The 21,998-nt window shown below is 51.6% G+C and overlaps 2 protein-coding genes across 4 annotated transcripts in view; one reads left to right on the forward strand and one right to left on the reverse strand.

The window, feature by feature from the left end:
• WDR25 (WD repeat domain 25) overlaps positions 1-15,594 on the forward strand; it is a 139,631-nt gene extending 124,037 nt beyond the window's left edge. For 2 of the 3 annotated variants that reach the window (XM_024759586.1, XM_024759594.1), the window contains exons 5-7: positions 11,801-11,971; positions 14,414-14,554; positions 15,127-15,348. In XM_024759586.1, coding sequence (XP_024615354.1) covers positions 11,801-11,971; positions 14,414-14,554; positions 15,127-15,348 — 534 coding nt within the window. Of the gene's footprint in view, positions 1-11,800; positions 11,972-14,413; positions 14,555-15,126 lie in introns of all 3 variants that reach the window. The other variant, XM_024759604.1, reaches the window with a different exon arrangement.
• A 5,939-nt stretch (positions 15,595-21,533) lies between these two features.
• BEGAIN (brain enriched guanylate kinase associated) overlaps positions 21,534-21,998 on the reverse strand; it is a 16,278-nt gene continuing 15,813 nt past the window's right edge. The window contains exon 12 of the mRNA XM_024757998.1: positions 21,534-21,997. Coding sequence (XP_024613766.1) covers positions 21,534-21,997 — 464 coding nt within the window. The remainder of the gene's footprint in view (position 21,998) is intronic.

Below are 21,998 nucleotides of genomic sequence, written 5' to 3' on the forward strand. Positions count from 1 at the left end.
TTTCTGGTTATACATTGTTAGAATATAGAAATATAGTGGATATTTGTATTTTTACCTTGAATTCTGCAACTGTGGTAAGCTCATTTATTAGTTCTAGTTGCTTCATTGTAGGTTCTATTTCTGCAAAGATGGTCATGTCATCTGTGAATAAAGGCAGCTTTAATTCTTTTCTAATTTGGATGTAATTACTTCTTTCCTCCTTCCTCCTGTTACCTTATTGCACTGGCTCAAACCTCTAAAACAATGTTGACTTAGAAGTGGTGAGAATGGACATACTTGCCTTTCCAATCTTAGAAAAAAAAAATTGCATTCTTTTTCATAGTTACATATGATGTTAACTGTAGTTTTTTTCGGTAGATGCCCCTACCGGTTTGAGGACATCCCCTTTTATTCCTAGTTTGTTGAGATTTTTTATCATGAATAAACGTTGGATTTTGTCAAATGCCTTTCTCACATCTATTGAAGGGATAGTGTGGTTTTTCTCTTTTATTTCGTTAATATGGTGGAATTTCTTGATAGATTTTCAAATATTAAAACAACGTTGTATTACTGGGATTAATCTCACTTTATTGTGATACATTATCTTCTTTATATCTTTATGGGATTCTATTAGGTAAAATGTGTTAAGAATTTTTAATGTATGTTCATCAGGGGTATTGATCTATATTTTTCTTATAATATCTTTGTCTGGTTTTGGTATCAGAGTAATTCTGGTCTCATAAGTAATTTGGGAAGTGTTCCTTTCTCTTCAGTTTTCTGGAAGAGTTTGTGTATAATTGATATTATTTATTCCATAAATATTTGCCAGAATTGACTAGTGATGAGACTGGCTTGGCCTGAAATTTTCTTTGCGGGAAGATTTAAAACCTCAAATAAATTTATTTAGTAAATATAAGGTTATTCCAATTTTCTGTTTCTCTTTGAGTGACCTTTAGTAGTTTATATCCTTCAAGAAATTTATCCATTTCATCGAAGTTATCTCTTTGACATAAAGTTTTTCATACTATTTTAATTATTTAAAAAATACCTGCATAATCTGTAGTGATGTCACCTCATTTCTCTCATTCCTGATATTGGTGATTTGAGTCTTTTCTCTTTTTCCTCTGATCAGTCTGGATAGAGATTTATCAATTTTGTTGATCTTTCTTAAGTATACATTTTTGTATCATTGATTTTTCTCTGTTTCTTTTTAAAAATATATTTATTTATTTTTGGCTGTGTTGCGTCTTTGTTGCTGCACGTGGGCTTTCTCTAGTTGAGGGGAGAGGGGGCTACTCTTCGTTGTGGTTTGTGGGCTTGTCATTGGGTGGCTTCTCTTGTTGCAGAGCATGGGCTGTAGGTGCACGGGCTTCAGTGGTTGTGGCTCGCGGGCTCTAGAGCACAGGCTCAGTAGTTGTGGCGCATGGGCTTTGTTGCTCTGCGGCATGTGGGATCTTCCCGGACCAGGGATTGAACCCATGTCCTCTGCATTAGCAGGCATATTCTTAACCACTGGGCCACCAGGGATGCCCTGATTTTTCTCTATTTCTTTTATTTAAAAAAGTGATCAATTTTTCTTTTAAACATTTTTTTTTCTGCTTAAAACTTAGGTTTATCTTTTTTTTCCATCATAAAGTGGAAGTTGAGGTCATTATTTTGGGATTTTTATTCTTTTCTATTATAGATGTTCAGTACTTTTAATTTTCCACTAGGTTTTGAAGCTGCATTACACAACTGTTGATATATTGTTTTTCATTTTCATTCAGTTAAAAATACTTTCTAATTACGTTTTGTATTTCTTCTTGATCCATGGATTATTTAAGAGTGTTTAGATTACAAATACTTGGGAAATTTCTACATACCTGTTAGTGATTTCTAATTTAATTCCATTATCGTCACAAAACATACATTGTATGTTTGAAACCTTTTAAATTTATTGAAATTTTGTTTGATGTCCTATAACATGGTCTATTTTGGTAAATGTTCTGTGCGCATTTGGAAATAATGTATATTCTACTGTGTTGTGTGCAATGTTCTATAAATGTCAATTATCTCAAGTTGGTTAATAGTGTTATTCAAGTATTCAGTATCCTTTCTGATATCTCTGTTTGTTCTGTTAGTTATGACCACCTAGTTGAAATTTGTGACTATAAGCGTAAATTTGTCTAATATACTTTTTAAGTTCTGTTAGTTCCCCGTCACTTATTTTGAAGCCCTGTTATCAGGTGCATAAACATTTAGGATTGTTATGTTATCCTGATGAATTGATTCTTTTATCATTGTGAAAGACCCTTTTCATCCCTGAAAATATTTTTTACTGTGAAATCTACTTTGTCTGTTGCTAACAGGCATTCTTGGTTTATTTTGATTACTGTTAGCATGGTATATCTTTTTCATCTTTTTACCTTAACCTATTTGTGTCTTTATTTTTAAAACATGTTTCTTATAGACAGCATTTAGTTGGGTATTGCTCTTTCATTTTAATTCTATATAACAATCTTTTCCTTTGACTTGTATATTTACCCTGTTTTCATTTAATGTAATTTTTGATATGGCTGGGTTTAAATCTAGCATCTTGCTATTTTTTTTTGTTTGTTCCATCTATTCCTTTTTCTCCTTTTTTTGTTTTTATGGTTTCCTTATAGATTAATTTAGCTTTTATTTTGTGATTTTTTTCTTATCTCCTTTGTTGCTTTATTATCTGTGGATTTGTGTTGTGGTTTATTTTTAGTGGTTGCTTTAGAGTTTATAATATATATTTTTATCTCATCAGTCTACCTTCAAGTCTTAACTCTTTTTGTATTGTATGAGAACCTTAGAACAATATACAGATTTTCAATTTTACCCCTCAGGGTCTTTGTGCTATTTTTGGCATAAATTTTACTTGTACGTATATTACAATCCCCTACAATACATTGTTATTATTTTTGCTAGAAACAGCAAATTATCTTAAAAATATTTTAATAATAGAAAAGCATTTTTTATTTCCCTTCGTATTTACCATTTTTTGCTGCTTTTCATCCTCTTGTGTAGATTCAAGTCTGGTATAGTTTTCTTTCTGCCTTAAGGACTTAGAATTTTTTGTTTTCAACAGTCATGCATATTTTAAAGAATTTAACTGGAGAAAAATGACCTTTTATATTTGCCCAATCGTATGCCATTTCTGTTGTACTTCCTTCATTCCCGAAGTTCCAAGTTTTCCTCTGCTATTATTTCTCTTCAACTTGAAGAACTTCCTTTAGCGCTTGTTTTAAATAGAGCAGGTCTCCTGATGACAAATTCTCTTAGTTTTTCTTCATCTGTCAAGGTCTTTATTTCACCTTCATTCCTGAAGGATATTTTTACTGTCTATAAAATTCTGGGTTGACACTCCTTTCTTTCACCATTTTTAGTATGTCCCACTGCCTTTTAACCTCCATAGTTTCTGATGAGAAATCCACAGCATTTAAATTGTCGTTCATATAATGGTTCATTTTTTCCCCGGGTGCTTTCAAGATTTTTTTCTTTGATGTTTTCAGCAGTTGGATTGTGGTGTGTCAGGGCTTGGATTTCTTTGATTTTTACCCTCTTTGTGGCTTGCTGAATCTCTTGACTCTAAATTTATGCCTTTCACCAAATTTGGGCATGTTCAGTCAGTATTTCTTTTCTGCACTGCTCTCTTTTCCTTCTCCTTCAGGAACTCCATTGACAAAAATATTTAAGCTTCTGATATTATCTCACAGGTTCCTAAGTCTTTGCTTATTTTTTCTTTAGATTGAATTATTTCTATTGATCCTTTTTCAAGTTCACTAAGTCTTTCTTTTGTCACTTCCATTTTGTTATTGTGCTTATCCCATGATTAAAAAGTGTTTTTTTCGGTTCTAAAATTTCTACTTAAAAGTATATATATAATTTCTGTTTCTCTGTTGAAATCATCTCTCCATTTATTTCAAGGGTGTTTATCTCATTGATGATTATTATTTAATAGCGGTTTAAATGTGTCTGATAATATGGGTCAAACATCTGGGTCACTTCAGGGTTGGCATCTATGGTTTCTTTTTTCTCAAGGGTACTGTTTACATTTTCCTGGTTTTTGTGTGTCAAGTAATTTCAGAATATATCCTGAATATTTTGAACATTATGTTGTAAGATCCTGGGTCCTATTAAAATCCTGTAGAGAATAGTGATTTGTTTGTCTTAACAGGCAACCAAACCTGCTAGATTCATATTGCAAGTTCCTTATCTCCTGTGGTCAGTGGCTCCATTTTCAGTTCTGTATTAAAAACCTTTGTTATGCGGGGCCACTAAAGGGTTAGTTTCGGACTGAGGCAGCAGTTATATGGTACTCCACTTCTCAAAGCTTTAGCTGTGCCCCTTTGGCCATGTTCCATGCACATGTAGCTTAGGGATTGTCCTGGGATGTGTGTCAGTTCATATACAGAAGTAGAGGATTCCCTTCTCAGCTATCTCCTCTTTGGAATTTCACCCACACTGCCTGGCTCCCTGGGCCTCCTTTCCTGGTTCTTCTGCCCAGAGCAATGGAGTTCTTTCAGAATGTTAGCCTTCTCCCTTGTCACACAGTGTCCATAACCGGGATCCCTTTCAAAGCAAATGGGCCAGAGAAGATAGAGGAAAAAATAACATGAATTTCCCTCCATTTTCCAGTTCTTCTCTTCAGGTTTTTTTCCCTTCTGGTTTTTAGGTATTTGTGCTGCACTGCCAGAGCTGTTGGGATTGGCATCAGGGCAGGGCTAGGAGAGCAAGGAGATATTTTAAAAATTTCACCCGATACTCTCTGGCTTACAAGGACCCGTTTTCTTGTTCCTCTGGCCAGGATGATGGATTTATTTCAGAAGTTTTGCTGTCCATGTCTACTATGTAATTCCTTGATTCAGTCTGTCTGTGGGTCAACATCAGGAGTTAAAAGACAAAAAAACTCCCCCAAACCCCCAAAGTAAAAACTAAAACAAAGAAACAAAAAACTAGAACCTTACCTGTCATATGGGTCTTTCTTCAAATTTTGACTTCCCTCTTCAACCTATCAGCTGTTATTTACTTTTCAAAATCTTCAGGTAGTTGCTTCTTGAATTTCGTCCAGAGTTTTTAGTTGTAATTTATGAAAGAGAGTGAGAGACCATAGTGGGTTTGCTCCATTTTGGTTTAAAACTAGATTTTGTTCATTTTAAAAATTCAGTCTTTTTTCTCTCCAGTATGTTTTGAAATTTTCAATTGCTATGTCCTCTAGTTTCAGTAATGTTCTCTTTTGCAGTGTCTCATCTGATGTTAATCCCATCTAATATAGCTTTTCCTCAAACGTTGTGCATTTCATCTTTAGAAATTCCATGAGGGGCTCATACATCCTCCATGTCTCAACTAACCTTGGTCAGTCTTCCTTCTGCCTTCTTAAACGTATGTTATGTATAGTTGTGATGACCATTGTAATGCCTTGCTCTGTCATCTGTGTCACTTGTGGGTTTAGAGACCAGAATCTAAGTGTTGTGGTTGGTCATTGTTTCTAGACTTCTTCTGTGGACAGAGCTAAGAAATGTTTTTCTTGTTAAGAAAAAAATATATCATTGTTTATGCTGACTTGTCCAATTCAAATTTAGCATTACAGAATTTTTCTTTAGCTTCTTTGTTTTTATATGTTTTTGATCTCTTTTAAACTGAAAATTTTTATTTCTGTCTTCCTTACCACAATTTTTTGGGTGTATGTGGACACTAGCAATGTAATGACTGAAAACAATTGAAGATTTCTCACAGTTCTTTTTGTCCACAAGGTATATCCAATTAGGGTTTACCATCAGATTACTGGTTTTCTGTTCATAATGTATATTCAACTGAGGATCTGCCTTAAACTACTATGCTTTAATGTCTCTTAAAATAAACCCCATTTGTGTGATTAAGCTACCAACTCAATACATGTTTGGTTTCATTTGCTTAATTTTGCTTTCATATTTTAGAGCCTGCTTTTTAAGTTAATTTTGTTGTATAATTTTATAAAATACATACATGGTTCTGGAGAAGGGATTGGAAAACTACAGCCCATGGGCCCAGTCCGGCCTACGGCCTGTTTTTGTATGGTCCTTGAGTTAAGAATGATTTTTACATTTTTAAATGGCTGTAACACACACACACACACACACACACACAGAAGAGAATGCAACAGTGACTAAATGTAGCTTCCAAACCCTAAAATATTTACTGTCTGCCCCTCTATAGAAAGCCTCTACTTTCTGCCTCTAGCCCTGTCTCCCCCATTCTGTCCTCTCCCCTCTAGAGGCAGTCTGACTGATTTATTTATTTAGTTTCTGGTTTATCTTTCTACTGTTTTTATGGAAGCAAACACAAACCTCTCGTATTTACTGTACGCCCTTTTGCTCTCCACCTTGCTTTTGCACTGAGCAGTACCTCCTGGAAGCCAGCCCACAGCAGGCAGGGAGATGGGCCTCACTCTTTTTTACAGCAGCACACATGGTATTCCAGAGTGTGTCTGGACTGATGTCTGTTTAACTGGTCCCTTCTTGTACATTTGGGTTATTTCTGCTTTTTAATTTTACAAGTAGTGCTGCTTTCAGTGGCCTTGTGCTTATGTTTTCTGGTGTTTGCTGCTGTAACTTCGGGATCAGTTCCTACAAGTTGGTTTGCTGGGTTATGTATATTGCCGAGTAACAAGGCACATGCTGTTTTGCTTGGTGTCACCCAAATTCTCTCCATAGGGACTGTACCATTTTGCATTTCTGTCAGCAGTGTGCAAAGTAAGTAATGCCCAACAGCCACCTAACGGAGTGTGTTGTCAAACTTCTGGCTTTTCTAATCTGACAAGTAAGAAATGATATCTCCATGTAATTTAAAATTTCATTTCTTATGAGCAAGATTGAAGGACCAGTTACATTCCCTCTCATATGAGCTCTCTGTTCACTTCTCTTGCCCATTTTTCTGTAGAGCTCTTGGTCTTTTTCATCGATTTTTAGACCCTGTCTGTGTATTAGGGACAGTGACCTTTGCCTCTAATATAAGTTGCAAATATCTCTCCCATTTGTCTTTTTTATTTTTCATAATTATTTATCTGTTTTTTATGCCGTGCAATAATGTTTATTATTATTATTACTACTACTATTATTTTCATGTAGCCAGATTTATGCATCTTTTCTTTTATTGCTCTGGCCTTGGAGTGATGACCAGGGAAGTTTCCCCTACTCTCAGATTGTAGAAAAATTCAGTCATACTCTCTTTTCATATTTGTATAGTTTCTTTTGTTTTAATATAAATTTCTGTTTTTTTTTAAAAAAATTATTCACAGAGCACTTTTTTTTTTTTTTTTTTTTGCGGTACACGGGCCTCTCACTGTTGTGGCCTCTCCCGTTACAGAGCACAGGCCCCGGACGCACAGGCCCAGCGGCCACGGCTCACGGACCTAGGCGCTCCGCGGCATGTGGGATCCTCCTGGACCGGGGCACGAACCCGTGTCCCCTGCATCGGCAGGCGGACTCCCAACCACCGCGCCACCAGGGAAGCCCCACAGAGCACTTTTGGTGTACACTATCCCATGTGATTGGCTACTTTTACTTGTGTGATTTTAAACCGTAGAAAGGGGCTCTTTACTCACCTCTCCAGTTTGCCATTGTGCAGAGACTCCTCGCATCTTAGAATTTGAAGAGACCAATATATTCAAGGGGAAGGAATTGAAATCTGGGGAGAAGGGACCTGCCCAAGGACCCCCAGCCCCATCCCAGGGACTAGCTCTGGCCGGCCTGGGAAGAGGTTTATGAGCATCTGCTGTGTGTTGGCCTCTTGGCCAGGCCTGTCACCGTCCTTCACGCCCAAGCTCTAGGTCCTGCTCTTAGCCCCACCTTATAGGTGTGGAGCCTGAAGCGCTGAGAGGTGAGCTGCCTGCCCAGCGGCGCGCAGCCAGTGATAGGCCATCAGGCTCAGATACCCGGGTGTCTGCCTGAGAGCTTGGCCCTCCCGCCTCCGGATGTCTGGTGGTGGCATGCATGCACTGAGCCCTTCCCTCCCCTCCCCCCTCCACGGTCTTGGAGGTCCTTGGTGGATGAGGTGTCCTTGTCTCCACGCCGAGGGCCATGGAGGGCCCCGTGAATGAACATCATCTCCCAGGGCGCCTACTGGAGCCGGTGGCAGCAGGTCCACGTGCATTGCCTCAGCCCCAAGGGCCCGCCTGTTACTGGCAGCCAGAGGCCTTCCAAGTTGTCCTTTCGTTCGTCCGTCCATTTGTTTATCTGCTCATTCACTTATCCAGCCCTTAATTCAGCACAACTTACTGATGTCTGCAGTGTGCAGACCCAGTCCTGGCCAAGGGTGTCCCAGAAATGTGACAGGCGTCTGTCCCCAGGAACTCACAGTCCTGTAGGGCGGGCAGGTGGCCTCGGCCATCCTGGGGGGCCCAGAGCGGTGTCTCCCTCACTTACCCTCCAGACTTGGGTGCAGAGGACTGGCCGGGGTGGAGGGGAGGGGGGAGCTGGGCCCCCAGCCTCCCTCTTTCTGGGGTCCAGCAGCGCATAGACGCGAGAGGCTGGCTTGTTGTCCAGTCCAGGCCCCTGGTGGTGGTGACTCAAAACCAGCCGCGGAGCCTGCCCCCCAACCCCGCACACCTCGGAAGTGGCACGGCCCGGGGAAGGGAAAGGTGAGCCTTCGGAGGTCTGTTTGGGGGCCAAGCAGACAAGATTTTAAGGATATTAGGTGATTTTCATCACACCTGAATGTGTCTTGATCACGTCTTCCATTTTTCCCAAAGCCGTAGACTTTTGGCCAAGTGTCTACAACTGTCTGCCGACAGAGGCCCAGGTTGCCAGAAGGGTCTGAGTGAGGTTCCCTGTGGATCCAGCTAGTTAGGCCCTGTAGCGCTGTCCCACGCCCCTGGGATGGGACGTACCAGCTGTCGGTGTAATTAAGGTTGCCATAAAACCCACCAGCTAGACACACAAATGGCTCCTCTGCTCTTTCCCGGGGCAGCAGCAGTTGTGAAGGCAAGTAAATCATGTTCAGCGGCAATCACTTCAAAGGTCAGCCTTCCACTTACAGCAGCGCTGTTGGCAGGGATCGCCCGTGACACGGCTTGTTTCCCGGCCATTCGATTTTACGACGCCCTAATGAATTGGGCCATTTCCATCCATTCTCAGGAAGTGTACAGAACGAGGGTTTTCGTTCTCCTGGAAAAGGCAGGTGGTGTGTCGGTGGGCACGTGAGTGGTTCTGCCGGGGACAGGCCGAGGACCCCTGGCACGTTGCTTCTCTGGGCCTTCGCACCGCCCTCTGGGAGCAGCTTCCTCCTGCTGCCATCAGGAGATGATTTCTGTGAAACCCCCGGCCTGTGGCTGGAACTCAACGGGCCCTCCTCTTCCTCCAGGCTTTCCTGGGTCAGTGTGTTTCCCGAGTGCGTGTGGGGATCCAGGTGCCGCCGCTGGAGAGGGGCTCAGGTGCCCACGGATGTCACGGTGCTGCCCATCGGCAGCCACTCCCTATGGGCTCTTGGGGCTGTGTCCCCGCCGCCCAGGAGGAGACGCGCCTCGGTGCACAGGCCACATCTAGGGACGTGAGTTGGGCCGGACTTATCCCTCTCCCGGCACCTGCTGCCCTGCCACCCTTGATTCCCTGCTCCTCGCCTGGACTGTGGTGATGGGGAGGGTGTCGGGAAAGGCGGCAGGAAGGCCTTCAGGGCCCCATGTGGCCTTGGCAGATGGAGGCCTGGGGCTGCTGGTGGAGAGGGTGGTTTAAGTCAGAGGTGACGGTGGCGCTGGGGATGAGAGGTGGGGATGGATCTGGAGCCATGACGACGGGCCTCGCTCCCTCCCCTCCCTTCTCTTCCCACCAGAGCAGATTCCAACCCTGCCCTGGTCAGGATGTTGTGCATGTCTCAGAGCACGTGCTGGGGACTCTGGTGGTCCACGTCCCCTCCCAGGCCCTAGACCGCTGCCCCAGCTCCAGGCTGGGCAGGCCAGAGCATCTGCCAGCAGCGCGGCTCCTATGCCCCTCCTGGCCGGGGCTCTGGAGCTTTCCTTCCAGCCCACACTCCAGGAGACTCATGGCTACCTGGGAGGGCAAAGCGGGCATGTGGGATCCTGGTGCACAGAGTGGGAGAGGAAGGGAGGGAGGAAGGTGGGCAGTTCCACAGGCTGGCCAGTGTTCAGAGGCCTGCAGGACTGCCCTCACTTTTCTACCCCTGGACTACGCCTCAGGCTCCAGGGGGCCCACCCTGAAATCGCCCTAGCTGAGGGCTGCTTCTGAAGAGGCTCAGAGAAGGTAATCGTTTGTTCCCCACCCTCCCCCAGGAATTTGCCCCAGCGTTTACTGAGGCAGGACTTGGCCAGCAGGAGACGGGGATGTGGGCCCCAGAGAAGCACCACACCCTGGCCCTGCGCCCTGGAGTAAATCCCTGCATCTCTCTGAGCCTCAGTGTTCCTCATCTGGAGAATGGGTCTCAAAATACCCCTCTGTCTAAATTGGATTTATGGAGTGCTGCATTTAATGTGAATTTGACTTATATATATTTGAAAGAGGATGATAGAAAATCTATGTCTGAAACATTTTGAAAGTTTGTAAACTCCAGTTTTTATTTTATTTATTTTTTTAGATATTTACTATTTAAAATTATGTTTATTTATTTATCTTTGGCTGCGTTGGGTCTTCGTTGCTGCGCGTGGGCTTTCTCTAGTTGCGGCGAGCGGGGGCTCCTCTTCCTTGGTGTGCGTGGGCTTCTCACTGCAGTGGCTTCTCTTGCTGCGGAGCACGGGCTCTAGGTGCCGCAGGCTTCAGTAGCTGTGGCGTACGGGCTGAGTTGCCCTGCGGCATGTGGGATCTTCAGGGACCAGGGCTCAAACCCATGTACCCTGTCTTTGCAGGTGGATTCTTAACCACTGCGCCACCAGGGAATCCCTAAACTCCAGTTTTTAAGTGTGAGGGCAGCTCGTTTCACGGCCGGCTGCCGAGGTGCCGGAGAGCTGTGTTTATGCTGTGGCCACATGGTGGCGCCCTGGGAGCTGGTAAACAGGCCGCCAGACCCGGCAGGCGGGCCCAGGGCACTGTGCCCGCGGCCTGTTGCTCACTATTGCAATTTAAAGTCGTGTTGCCCAGGAGTTTACTGCATGGAGGTACGTGTTAGTCCGGGTGCTGGGACCTCCACCCTGCCCCTGCCCAGCCCAGTTGCTGTAGGCTGGAAGGTTCATGTGAGAAAACGCCCTGAAGGAAGCGGAACAGCAGCTTGCCGCTTAATTGTGTTAGTTTAGAGACAGGAGGCTGTGGAATGTTGGTGATGACGTAAGAAAGAAAGAGTGTCTTTAAAGCTAACTTATAGGCTGCGGTTCTGGTTCCGTGGGCTCGAGAACACTGGCTCCCACGATGCACTTATCACTCCAGGGACGTTAGGCTGAGGCTTTGAAAGCTGTGAATTACGTGACCTCTTCAGAAGCAAGACCCTCGCACAGAGTGTGGCCCTGGTATTGATGGGCATCACTGATGCCTTTAGGTGCCCTTGGCTAGGCGTGGGCCCTTCCCTAAGCTCTCCTTCGCTGGGCCCCCGCTGCTCTCCAGGGGACCAGTCTGACTGGGGAGATCTTCATGCCTCCCTGCACCCATGCGCCAGTGGGTGTGGGGAGGGGACGCGGAGGACTGCCCACTGTGGAGGTATCACGGGGCAGGTCCTGAGGTCATCCCGCAGCAGCCCCACCTCCACGCTTGGGCTCCTCAGCCTGGGGGCGCATTTTCCAGCACCAGCCTCTCCAAACTCTCCGGCCCTCGGGGCACTCAGCGGCCCTCCTTGTCCCTGTCTGTGGCACCCGCCCTGTACCCCTGGGGCCCACCGGCATGACGGGTGCCCACTCTTGCAGGTGGTGAGAAGCTACAAGGCCACCGTCCAGCAGACCCTGGACATCCTCTTTCTCCGAGAAGGCTCCGAGTTTCTGAGCAGCACGGATGCTTCGAGCCGGGACTCTGCCGACCGCACCATTATTGCCTGGGATTTCCGGAGCTCCGCCAAAATCTCCAACCAGATTTTCCACGTGAGAAACCCTGTTTGGCGTTGCTTCCGGTTTCAGGGTGCATCCGTGTAGTCCCAGGCTGTCCGGGGCCCCAGGGCACTTCTGCGGAGATGGTTCGGCAGACAGGACCTTTGGAGACAGATGGGCTGCCTGAAATCTGTAGGGTCGGGGAAGGCAAAATGCAGGTCCAGGCCTGCCCAGAGAACCTTCCACTGGCTCCCAGATCGGAGTGACTCCCTAACGGTCCTCTCACTCATCCTCCGTCCAGCACAGCCTGGCCCCGGGGTAAGCGTGTGGAGGGGCGGCCCGGTCCAGATCCACGGGAACGCGGATGCACCCCCGAGACACCCCTACCCTCCCTCCGCCACCCCAGCCAGCCTTCAGGGTTCCACCTTGCCCTGGCTCAGTGGTTTTGGCAGGGGCTGTGACTCAAGGGTTCAAGCAGGGACCCCGAAGGTAGACCACCTGCATTAAAATCCTGCATTCACCACTTATAGGCAGAGGGCCTGGGCCCATTATCTACCCTCTTTGATTCTCATTTTTCTCTTCGTAAACTGAGGTGAGAATGTTTCTTGCCTCATAGAGTGGCTTTGAGAATTTAAAGACATAAGTACTTATAAAGAATCTAGCACAGTGCCAGGCACGGGGAGTTCTCCATAAAATGTACTACCTGTCATCACCCCCACCTCTATTACCATCACCGCTATCATCACCATCACCTTTAGTACTATCACCATCTCCAGCACCATCACCACACATCACTGCCATCACCGACATCACTATCACCACCCACCATCATCTTTTAAGATTTCAAATTAGCTATGGCTAATCTCTTTGGTGCTGCCACCCTGAATTTAAAAATATATGTCAGGCGTATATATACACCATCTTCCTCTCCCTGCTTTTTCCCTTGTTCTTAGAGGATTCTAAGTGACCCTGAGCCAACCTGCCTCTAGACCTTCACTTCAGGGTTCTAGTGCAACCCACCGAGAACGATAAGCCCTGGGAGGGCCCGGACGGGCATGTCTAGCCACTGGGGCATCCTGCCTCTGACGGCCCTGCAGAGACCAGGGAAGCAAGTGAGGTAGAGAAAGTGCTGTGTGCCTGAGCCCCCAGCCCCCCTAGGGTCACACCTCGTCACCTTCTGTGCAGGCGAGCAGGCACTCTGCCCGGTAGCGTCACGCCAGGGGCTCGTTGTCAGGTTACATGTGCCTCCTCTGCCCGGTAGCGTCACGCCAGGAGCTCGTTATGAGGCCATCGTGTGCCTCTGACAACACGTTCGTCTGCAGCCACAGTTCCAGCTGCTCCTGACGCCACCCTCTGAATTGGGGCTCAGTTAGAGGCTGTGGCTTCAGGACATCACCTAGAACACGGAACACGTACAATGGAGAAGGGAGCTTCTAGGGGTGTTTCTGTGTGCCCGAGCCTGTTCAACAGTGAGATTTCCCCTCCTGTTTGGAACCCCTTGTGCAGGCATTTACCTCCCCGCTTGGCCAGTCACCTTCTCACTTACTATGTGTTCTGGCTGCGCGGGACCCTGGGCTGGGCCGGGGACCCTCGACGGCTCACTGTGGAGGTGGGGAGATGGGCATGTGGATTCGTTTTCTATCGCTGTGTGACAAATTACAAATTACCATAAACCTGGTGGCTTAAATCAACAGAAACGTATTCTTTCAGTGACGGAGGCCAGAAATTTGTAAAATGTATCACGGGGCTGAAATCAAGATGTTGTCAGGGCCCGCTCCCCTTGGAGGCTCGGGGGGAGCGCCTGTCCCTTGCTTCTTCCAGCTTCTGGTGATACTGGTTTGTGGCTGCATCACTCCAGTCTCCGTGCCAGAGAGAGCATCTTCAGGTCTCTCTCTGCTCTGTCTTCACATCGCCTCCTCTGTGCGTCTGATCTCCTCTGCTTCCCTTTTATAAGGGTGCATGTGATTGCGTTTAGGGCAGTAATACACGATAATCTCATCTCAAGATCCTTAATTATACCTGCAAGCTCCCACCGCCTTTTTTTTTTTTTTTTTTGACATATAAGGTGACATTCACAGGTCCCAGGAATTAGGACATGGAAGTATTCGGTGGGACATTTTTCAGTCTACTCCAAAGGCCATGAGCCGAGGAGTGCAGGGGGCCCCTAGAAGCCAGAAAAGACAAGGGAACAGATTCCCCCCTAAAGACTCCAGAAGGAACAAAGCCCTGCTGGCATCTTGAGTTCGGTTAGCCCAGAGAGACCGTTTCGGACTTCTGACCCCCAGAACTGTAAGATAATAAATGTGTGTTGCTTTAAGCCACGAAATTGGAGGCATTTTGTTACAGCAGCAGCAGGAAACTCACACAGACCCCTAAGCCAAGGTCTGGGCAGGGGGCCCGAGGCCCCACGGGCAGAGTTTGGGGGGTGAGTCTGTCAGAGGCAGAAGGCCAGTTGGGAGCCTCCTCCGCCCTCTCTGTGGCCCTGCTGTTTCTCAGGAGAGGTACACCTGCCCCAGCCTCACCCTGCACCCGAGGGAGCCTGTGTTCCTGGCGCAGACCAACGGCAACTACCTGGCCCTCTTCTCTGCTGTGTGGCCCTACCGGATGAGCAGAAGACGACGCTACGAAGGCCACGAGGTACCTCGTCCCCGTCCCCCAGGTGGAAGATCGTCCCGCTGACAATGCCAGCAAGGGGCTTGCGGCCCCTGAGGGCAGGGACCCTCTGTCCAGGCAATTTGTGTTTTCTCTTTCCCGGGTGACCCCATGCCACGCGGCCTGGTGTCCGCTCGAGGCCCCGGGCCACATCTGGGCAGGGGCAGTTTCCTTGATCTGTCAGCTCACGTGGACAGGTCACGGGACTTGGGGAGGGGCGCAGGATGGAACGGGAGTGGGGCTGTTTCTCCATCTGCCCCCTTTCCCTGCTGAGGGTTGCCTCATGGGGCAGAGCCAGTGGGGACCCAGCGCCTGGCGCGGAGGCCCGACGCCATCAGCTGTCCTAGAGCTGGGCTGTCTGGATTACACTAAACCAGCCTTGTGGCACAGGCCGATGCCGGGGCCCCGGCCTCAGGGCAGGACCTCGGCCGCTGGGTGTGAGGCCCGGCCCTGCTCCTGGCCACCTCTGGGCCCCAGCCCGCTCCCCTGTGGGAGGGGCAGGCGAGGCCGTGCGCCCTGTGCCGCATGGCCTGCTCACCCCGGGTCACCCTCTGCAGGTGGAAGGCTACTCGGTGGGCTGCGAGTGCTCTCCAGACGGTGACCTGCTGCTGACGGGCAGTGCCGACGGCCGGGTCCTCGTGTACAGCTTCCGCACCGCCAGCCGCGCCCGCACGCTGCACGGGCACACGCAGGCCTGTGTGGGCACCACCTTCCACCCCGTGCTGCCCTCCGTCCTCGCCACCTGCTCCTGGGAGGGCGACGTTAAGATCTGGCACTGAGCCTCCCAGCACGGAACTTTCCAGACACCGGCCGGGGTGGGTGGGTGTGTGTGATGAGGAGGCTCTGAGGTTGGCTTCGGGGTCAGGCTCGGGTGGCCGCTGCCTTCTCCACCCTCTGAGCCTCAGTGTCCTCATCTGTAAAATGGGGACAAACACCCGTGTGCCTCGGGGTTCTGAGGACTGCGTGAGCGAAAGCGCCTGGCACGGTGCTGGTGACGCTCAATAAACGTGAGTGTTTTGCTCTTTCTTAGGTTATTTCAGCGACAAATATGTATCGGCTCCCCACTCGCAGGCCTGCTGGAGTTTGGAGACAAAACCTGGGGTGGGAGCTGGAGGGGGGGCAGCCCCCGGGGGCGCCGGGTCCAGGTCTGCCCGCCCCCAGTCTCACAGGGCCTGCTCAGGCGCGGGCCGCCCTCTCCCTCCCCCGAAGCGTGGCCAGCGGGGCCCCCGGGTTTGCCCGAGCCCTGGGCCATCTGCGCTCCTCCTTGCCCGCTGCCTGTCAGGTGTGCACGCTGCCCACGGGAGTGCGTCTGCCCCGGGGGAGGGATCAACGTGGAGAAGCAAAGGGCCCTTGAGGAGCCTCAAGGGCCCTAAGCCCCCAGGAGCCCAGAGATCCACTGATGGGTGAGGGTGGGGACCAAAGGTGCACGTCTCAGGACAGGGGCATCCCTGAAGCCTTGGAAGTCTCCCTGGAGGGGGCAGACCATGAGCCCGTGAGGAGGGTGTCCCCGGCAGGGGGTCAGTGAGAAAACACAGGGGACCTGAGGAGGAAGCCACAGGAGCAGGTGGTGGCCAGCCTGGCCTCTCCAGAGCCTGGGCTCCAGGCCCGGCTCTGCTCAGTGTAGCCGAGACCAAGTCATATTTCCTCTCGGAGCCTCAGTTCCCCCCTCTGTAAAGTGGTGTCAGAATCACCAGCCTGCAGGCTTGCTGTGAGGGTCCAAGAAGGTCAGGTGTGTGGTGGGTGTCAGCACCCTGGGAGCTCCAGTCTGGGGAGGGGGACTGGGCAGATTGGGAGGGGCTCTGGGGCTTGCTGGGGCTGGTGGCAAACATTTATTTCAGTGTGTCTAACTCACCCCCGGGCCCTTGGGAATCTTGGGGTCCACAGGCAGGGCATCCCAAGCAGAGGGAAGGGCAGTGCAAAGGCCCTGAGGCGGGACTCATCCTGAGGGCCGACCCCTTTTCTGTCCTTCGTCCTCGTCCCCTGCAGTCAGCACGAAGCCTGGCCTGCAGTGGGTGTTGAGTGGATGCTGTGCCCCCGAGCTGGGCTGGAGAGGCCAGGGCCAAGCGCGTGGGTGGGTGGCGAGCACGGGATCCCGGGTGTCCCTCACACCAGGGAGGTGAAGAATGGCTTCTTTGGTGGAGGGAAAGATAACTGCACCCCGTGCTCAGCCCTGGCAGAAGTGGAGGCCCGCACGGGGGGCTGCTCCAGCCTGAGCAGAGGGGAGGCTGACTGTGCATCCACTCAGAGCCGGGGCAGGCAGTGGACACTCCTGCCTCGCCCCTCACGCCCCCAGGTGGCTTCGCCTGCTCTGAGTGGGGAGCTCTGTGACCTGTGAAGCCCGCCCTGGGGTCACTTCCTCTGTGAAGCCTTCCCAGGTTACAGCTGCCTCCCGCCGCCCCCTGTGCTGGGCCCCTCTTCCCCCCGCACCCCTCGCCCCACTCCTTCAGGGCTCCGAGTGTAACAGGCGCCCTGAGCCCCGTCCCCTCCTGACGCTGCCTCCCAGCGTGCGTGCTCAGTGCAGTGCAAACTTCCCGGGCTCGCGGGGCCCTGCTCCCGGCTGCATCCCTGGCCCCTGAGTGCGGGAGGCATTCTGTGAATAACTGCAGGTAAGACCTGCCCGCAGGATGTGGGCTTTGGGATCAGACGGCCGTGGACTTCAACCCCGTCACCCCCTTTCGCTATTGTGCGGTCACAGCCGGTGCTGAGCTGCCCCGTGCCTCAGTGTCCCCTACTGTAAACGAGAACTCACAGTACCCAGCTTGTGGGGATTCATGAGGTTGGGTGCGATAGCTCTCGGCAGGATGTGTACGCAGTAGGCGTTCAGGAGCCAGCAGTGGGAGTATCAGTATTAGCGATAACATTAGCATCAGCGTCAGCCCAGCCACTGGCGCAGGAGTTGAGCCAGTTCAGGCCAGAGGGCGCGGTTGGGTTCATCCTCAGACCTGGTCTGGCGAGGCCCCCTCTGGCCAGCTCTGGCTCACTCTCACGGCAGAAGCCCCCAGTGAGCTACTCCCACTTGACAAACCTCAGGGAAGGCCTCTGACTGGCTGGCTTGTGTCACATGCCCGCCCCAGACCAGGGGTCCCTGGCCAGGCACAGCTGCCACTATGCAGCTGGAGGGGAGAGTGACGGGACCCCCACAGTACTGTCATGAGGGTGTGTCCCCCCAGGTCCAGCCTGAACAGCCCCTTGGCAGGCATTTGTCAGATGGATTGACCACGTGCGAATGAACCCAGACACAGGCCGGGAGGGGAGGCTGTGCTCGTCTGGGGCGTAGCGGGGCCTGGCCTTCCCAGGTGCCTCTCGCCCGCCTCTCCTGCCCCCACCTTGCATCCAGCCCCAGATCCTGGGGTCCAGACATCCTGCTTTCCAGCCCAGCCCGAAGCGGGCGTTTTTCTGCCTTCCTTGATGTGGAGTGTGTACTGAGTGAGAATTCCATCACGTGGTTTGCGGACCGCTCTCCCCACTGTGATATGTCAATGTGACCACTCCTTTGTTTAATGAGCATCAGTTACACACGTACTCAACTGGCTTTGGCGTGGCTGCTGGGGTGTGGCCAGGGGACGACCTCCCTGTCCACCGAACTGCCCGGCCCCTCCCCTGTGCTGAGTCCACACCCCGGCTACCTGCAGCCCTGTGGGATTCGGGGCCAGGACACCATGGGTCCCAGACCCATCACCTGCTTGCATGGGGCCTTTGTGGGCTGGTACCCTTTCGACTTCTCTTGGGGCAAACACCAGCCAAATCTCTGTCCTTGGAGGCCGTTTCTTTACCACACTGGTCGCCTTGAGCCAGCCGAAGCTCTGACCCTCCTGGGACAGCCCCAGACATCACTGCAGCTGCTTCTTAGCACCCCTCCCCTGTGGATTTGATTTCTTAACTACGTGCCCTGCAAGCCCTACCCCTTCTTAGGTTATTTTACTGGGAAGAATGGCAGGTGCTCTCCGTACCCTGATCCTCTGCAAGGCGTCTAGGAGTTCACCATTTGCAATTTTAAAATAAGAGAGCTAAATTTAGAAAGTATGGAGCAGGAAAGAAAAAGGAGTGTGGGCTGCCCCTCCACCCACCTTCCTGGGGCTGAGTGCCTACCTTCGCCTCACCCATGAATCTGAAATACAGATCTGAAGCCGTCGTGGGAGAAGAACGCTTTCATGTTGAGATGCCAGCGTGGCTGTGTCTGTTGCTGAGTGAGGCTGATGCTCGCAGCCCCCGTGAGGTGGCTGTGAGCCCCACCGTCCCGGTGGGCAGAGGGACAGGCCCGGGAAGCCTGCGCTCCTCCCCTCCCTCGGGACCCATCTCTGGCCCAGCCTGGGGCTCTCCATGCAGTGGGACAGCCACCAGTCTCGAGGGCCCCTGGGAATCTCACGAGTCAGAGTCCTCAGGCTCCAGAAGGGGAAACTGGCCCAGAGGGCCCAGGACTTGCCCAAGGTCACACAGCCCTGCACTGCCTGCTGTGGGTTGAGAAGAAACATGGACAGAAGGGTCGGTGGACGGTGGGTGCACAGCCAGGGTCCTGTTGGGAGTGAGGCAGGACTGGAGTGGAGCGAGGAGGTGCTTGGTGAAGGAGGGAGGGAGGGAAGCCCATCCCGGCTGTGGCTGGCTTCAGAGGCCATGGCAGGACAGCTCTGTGAGGCCTGTTGGCCACCTGCAGGGACGAGCAGTCAGACTCTGAAGTGACCGTGTAGGGGCCCGCCCTTCTGGGCCCAGACTGCAAAGTCCTCAGGGTTCCCAGCCCTGCTGTCCAGTCTCACAGCCCACGTAGTGCTGGCGAGGCTCAGGGCCCCTCTGGGAGCGTCTCTGAGCGAGAGCCTGCTGGGTGCCAGGGGCCATGTGTTTTCCCCTCCACCCACTCATTTGCCCCCCCCAGTTCGGTGAGGGTTGCTTCCCCACCTGCCCACAGGGAAACCGGGCCCCACACAGGGGAGCTGACTCCGGAGCCTCTCCACAGCCCTTCCCCCGCCAGCAGGCTGCTTCCTGGGGCGCATCTGCTCCTGGGGGTGGGCAGCCGGGCCTGCAGTGGCAGGTCAGGTGCAGGCACCCTGGAGCTACACGAAGCTGGGTGGGCCGGAGAACTTCAGGCGTGCACCTGGGCCGAGATGGTCCCCTCCCAGTGGGAAGTGCCCCGCCCCTGGAAGAAGCAGACATAAAGCCCCCTGGAGGAGGGGCCCTCCATCCTAGGCCTTGCAGAACGTCCGCAAGTACTTTCTCAAGGGCATCAAGGAGTATGCTCAAAGACAACCAGGCACACAAAGAAACAAGGCGACATGGGCAGGAACCGCAGACCCCACCTGATGGACGCGTCAGGCCCAGACAGTGAGCTAGCTGTGCCCGCTCTGTTTAAGGAAACAAAAGACAAGCTTGGAAATATCTCCAGGGAATAGGAAACTGTTAGAAAGTGGCATAGTGGGTTTGTAGAATAACCAGACAGAACTTCTAGAAATGGAAAACATTAATAACTAAAACTAAAAACTTGGTGGCTGTGTTTGGCAGCCGAATGGACGCAGCAGAAGAGAATTCGTGACCTGGAAGGATGCAGGTTGAGCATGGTGACACCAAGGTGTGGGTCTTGAGGCAGGGACACAGAGGTTCTGATGGCAGTCCCAGGAGGAGGGAAGGGTGGAGAAATAGTTTAAGAAGTAGCTGAGGATTTTCCTCAACTACTGAGATACACCAATCCACAGATACAAGACTCCCTGTGAATTCCCAACAAGGAGAAATCCACAGCGAGACACACCTCAGGGAAATTGCAGAAAACCAAAGGGAAGATCTCCCACAGCTGGAGAGAAAAAGACAGATTAGCACTAAAGGAACAACTCCTGGGAAGGGGTGGGGGGGACTGATGGCGAGTCCCACCCCAGCAGGAAGCCAGGGGACATCTGTGTGCACTGACATTCTCCCCAGTGAGAATATCCTTCAGAAATGGGGCAAAGACATCTTCAGAGCAAAAAAAAACCCAGAAGAGTATCACCAGCAGAGCCGAACTAAAGGACATCCTAAGGAAGCTTGAGGCAGAAGCAAAGTCTATAAGGAACATTGTATGAAATGGCAATAACAACGGTTAGTGGGTTGAGACGATGGAAGAATTCAAACACTGGACGACACGGTGCCAGGGCGGGGGAGGAGTGTTATCATCAGGCTGCCCTGGCCTCAGAGAGGGGAGGACGCGGGGAGACACCCAGGGCCACACGTCCTGAGATCAAAAGGCAGGGGGGAGGAGAAACTACCCAAACCCGAATTCTTTCCACCGACGTCTTTTATTAATGAATGCAAAATACAGTACTGAGACGGGGCATGCATCACAGACGACAGGAAAGCAAGCTACAGAAACCGGGGTCGGAGGGCCTCATTACGTCTGAGGTAGAGCGAGGTGGTGCTGGGGAGCGGGACACTGGGGGACGAGCACCGGCCCCACTTGGGACTACGGACCACGGGGGAGCTGGGGGGTGGTCGGTCGTCGGCCACACGGCAAGAACAGCTGAAAACGTTACACGTCCCTCCACCCGTTCCAGTCCCCCTCTTTGTGGACAGAGCGTCAGGGTTCCCTTGTCACTGGCTGGTGGGGGGTCTCCGCAGGACACCATCCTTCCCTCTGAGGGGCAGGCCCCACTCACCCTCACCCGAAAATCAAGGAGCGTCGCGTCGAAAACGCCTAGGCCGCCATCCAGGGAGCTGGAGGCTGAGTGCGTTAAGAAAGACCCTTTTGCTCTATAAAAATAGTTGCACTTTATAAAAGGGGGGATGCTCATCTCCGATGGGGAAGGAGGTTGCTGTGTGAGAAACGGTCCACCGTGGCGGTGCGGGGGCGGACGAGACACGTGGGTGGGGTGCCCCCCCCTCCCCCCCGCCCCAGGCTCAACGGGGTCCTCGTTTGCGGGGCCGGGAGGATGGGTATCAGGGAGGCGAGGCAGCACCCCTCGGGACCCGGTGTGCGGGGTGGCCACGGCCGAGGCCTGCACGTGGGTGCTCAGTTGAGCAGGGTTCCGTAGAGCTGGGCTTTTGTGAGACTGTCCTTGCGGCTGAGCCCCGAGCCGCCAGTCCGAGGGAAGGCGGGCTGGGGGCTGAGGCGGGCGCCGGGGTGCATCTCCGGGGAGGCCTCCATGGAGCTGGGCTCCAGGGAGTCCCTGGAGCTCCGGGGGCTGTGCTCGGGCTCGGGGCTGCCGCCCGCCCCACAGAGCTGCACCCCGAGCCTCTCCCGCTCCCCCTCGCTGGCCGCGTAGCTGGGCAGGGGCTCAGCCGAGCGGCCGGGGCTGAGGCTCAGGTCACCGGCCGCCCGGAGGTAGCGGGGCTCGGCCAGGTGGCCCTGGGAGAGGTCATCGCCCTCCGAGAAGCTGTCAGCCTTGTAGCTGGCATAGAGGGGGCTGGCGCGGCCCTCGGCCTTCTCGCCCGGGCCGCCTCCGGCCCCAAAGTAGCGGTCGTTGAAGCCGCCGGG

This window comes from Neophocaena asiaeorientalis, unplaced genomic scaffold (assembly GCF_003031525.2).
Source record: "Neophocaena asiaeorientalis asiaeorientalis breed wild unplaced genomic scaffold, Neophocaena_asiaeorientalis_V1.1 scaffold476, whole genome shotgun sequence".
Classification (NCBI taxonomy): domain Eukaryota; kingdom Metazoa; phylum Chordata; class Mammalia; order Artiodactyla; family Phocoenidae; genus Neophocaena; species Neophocaena asiaeorientalis.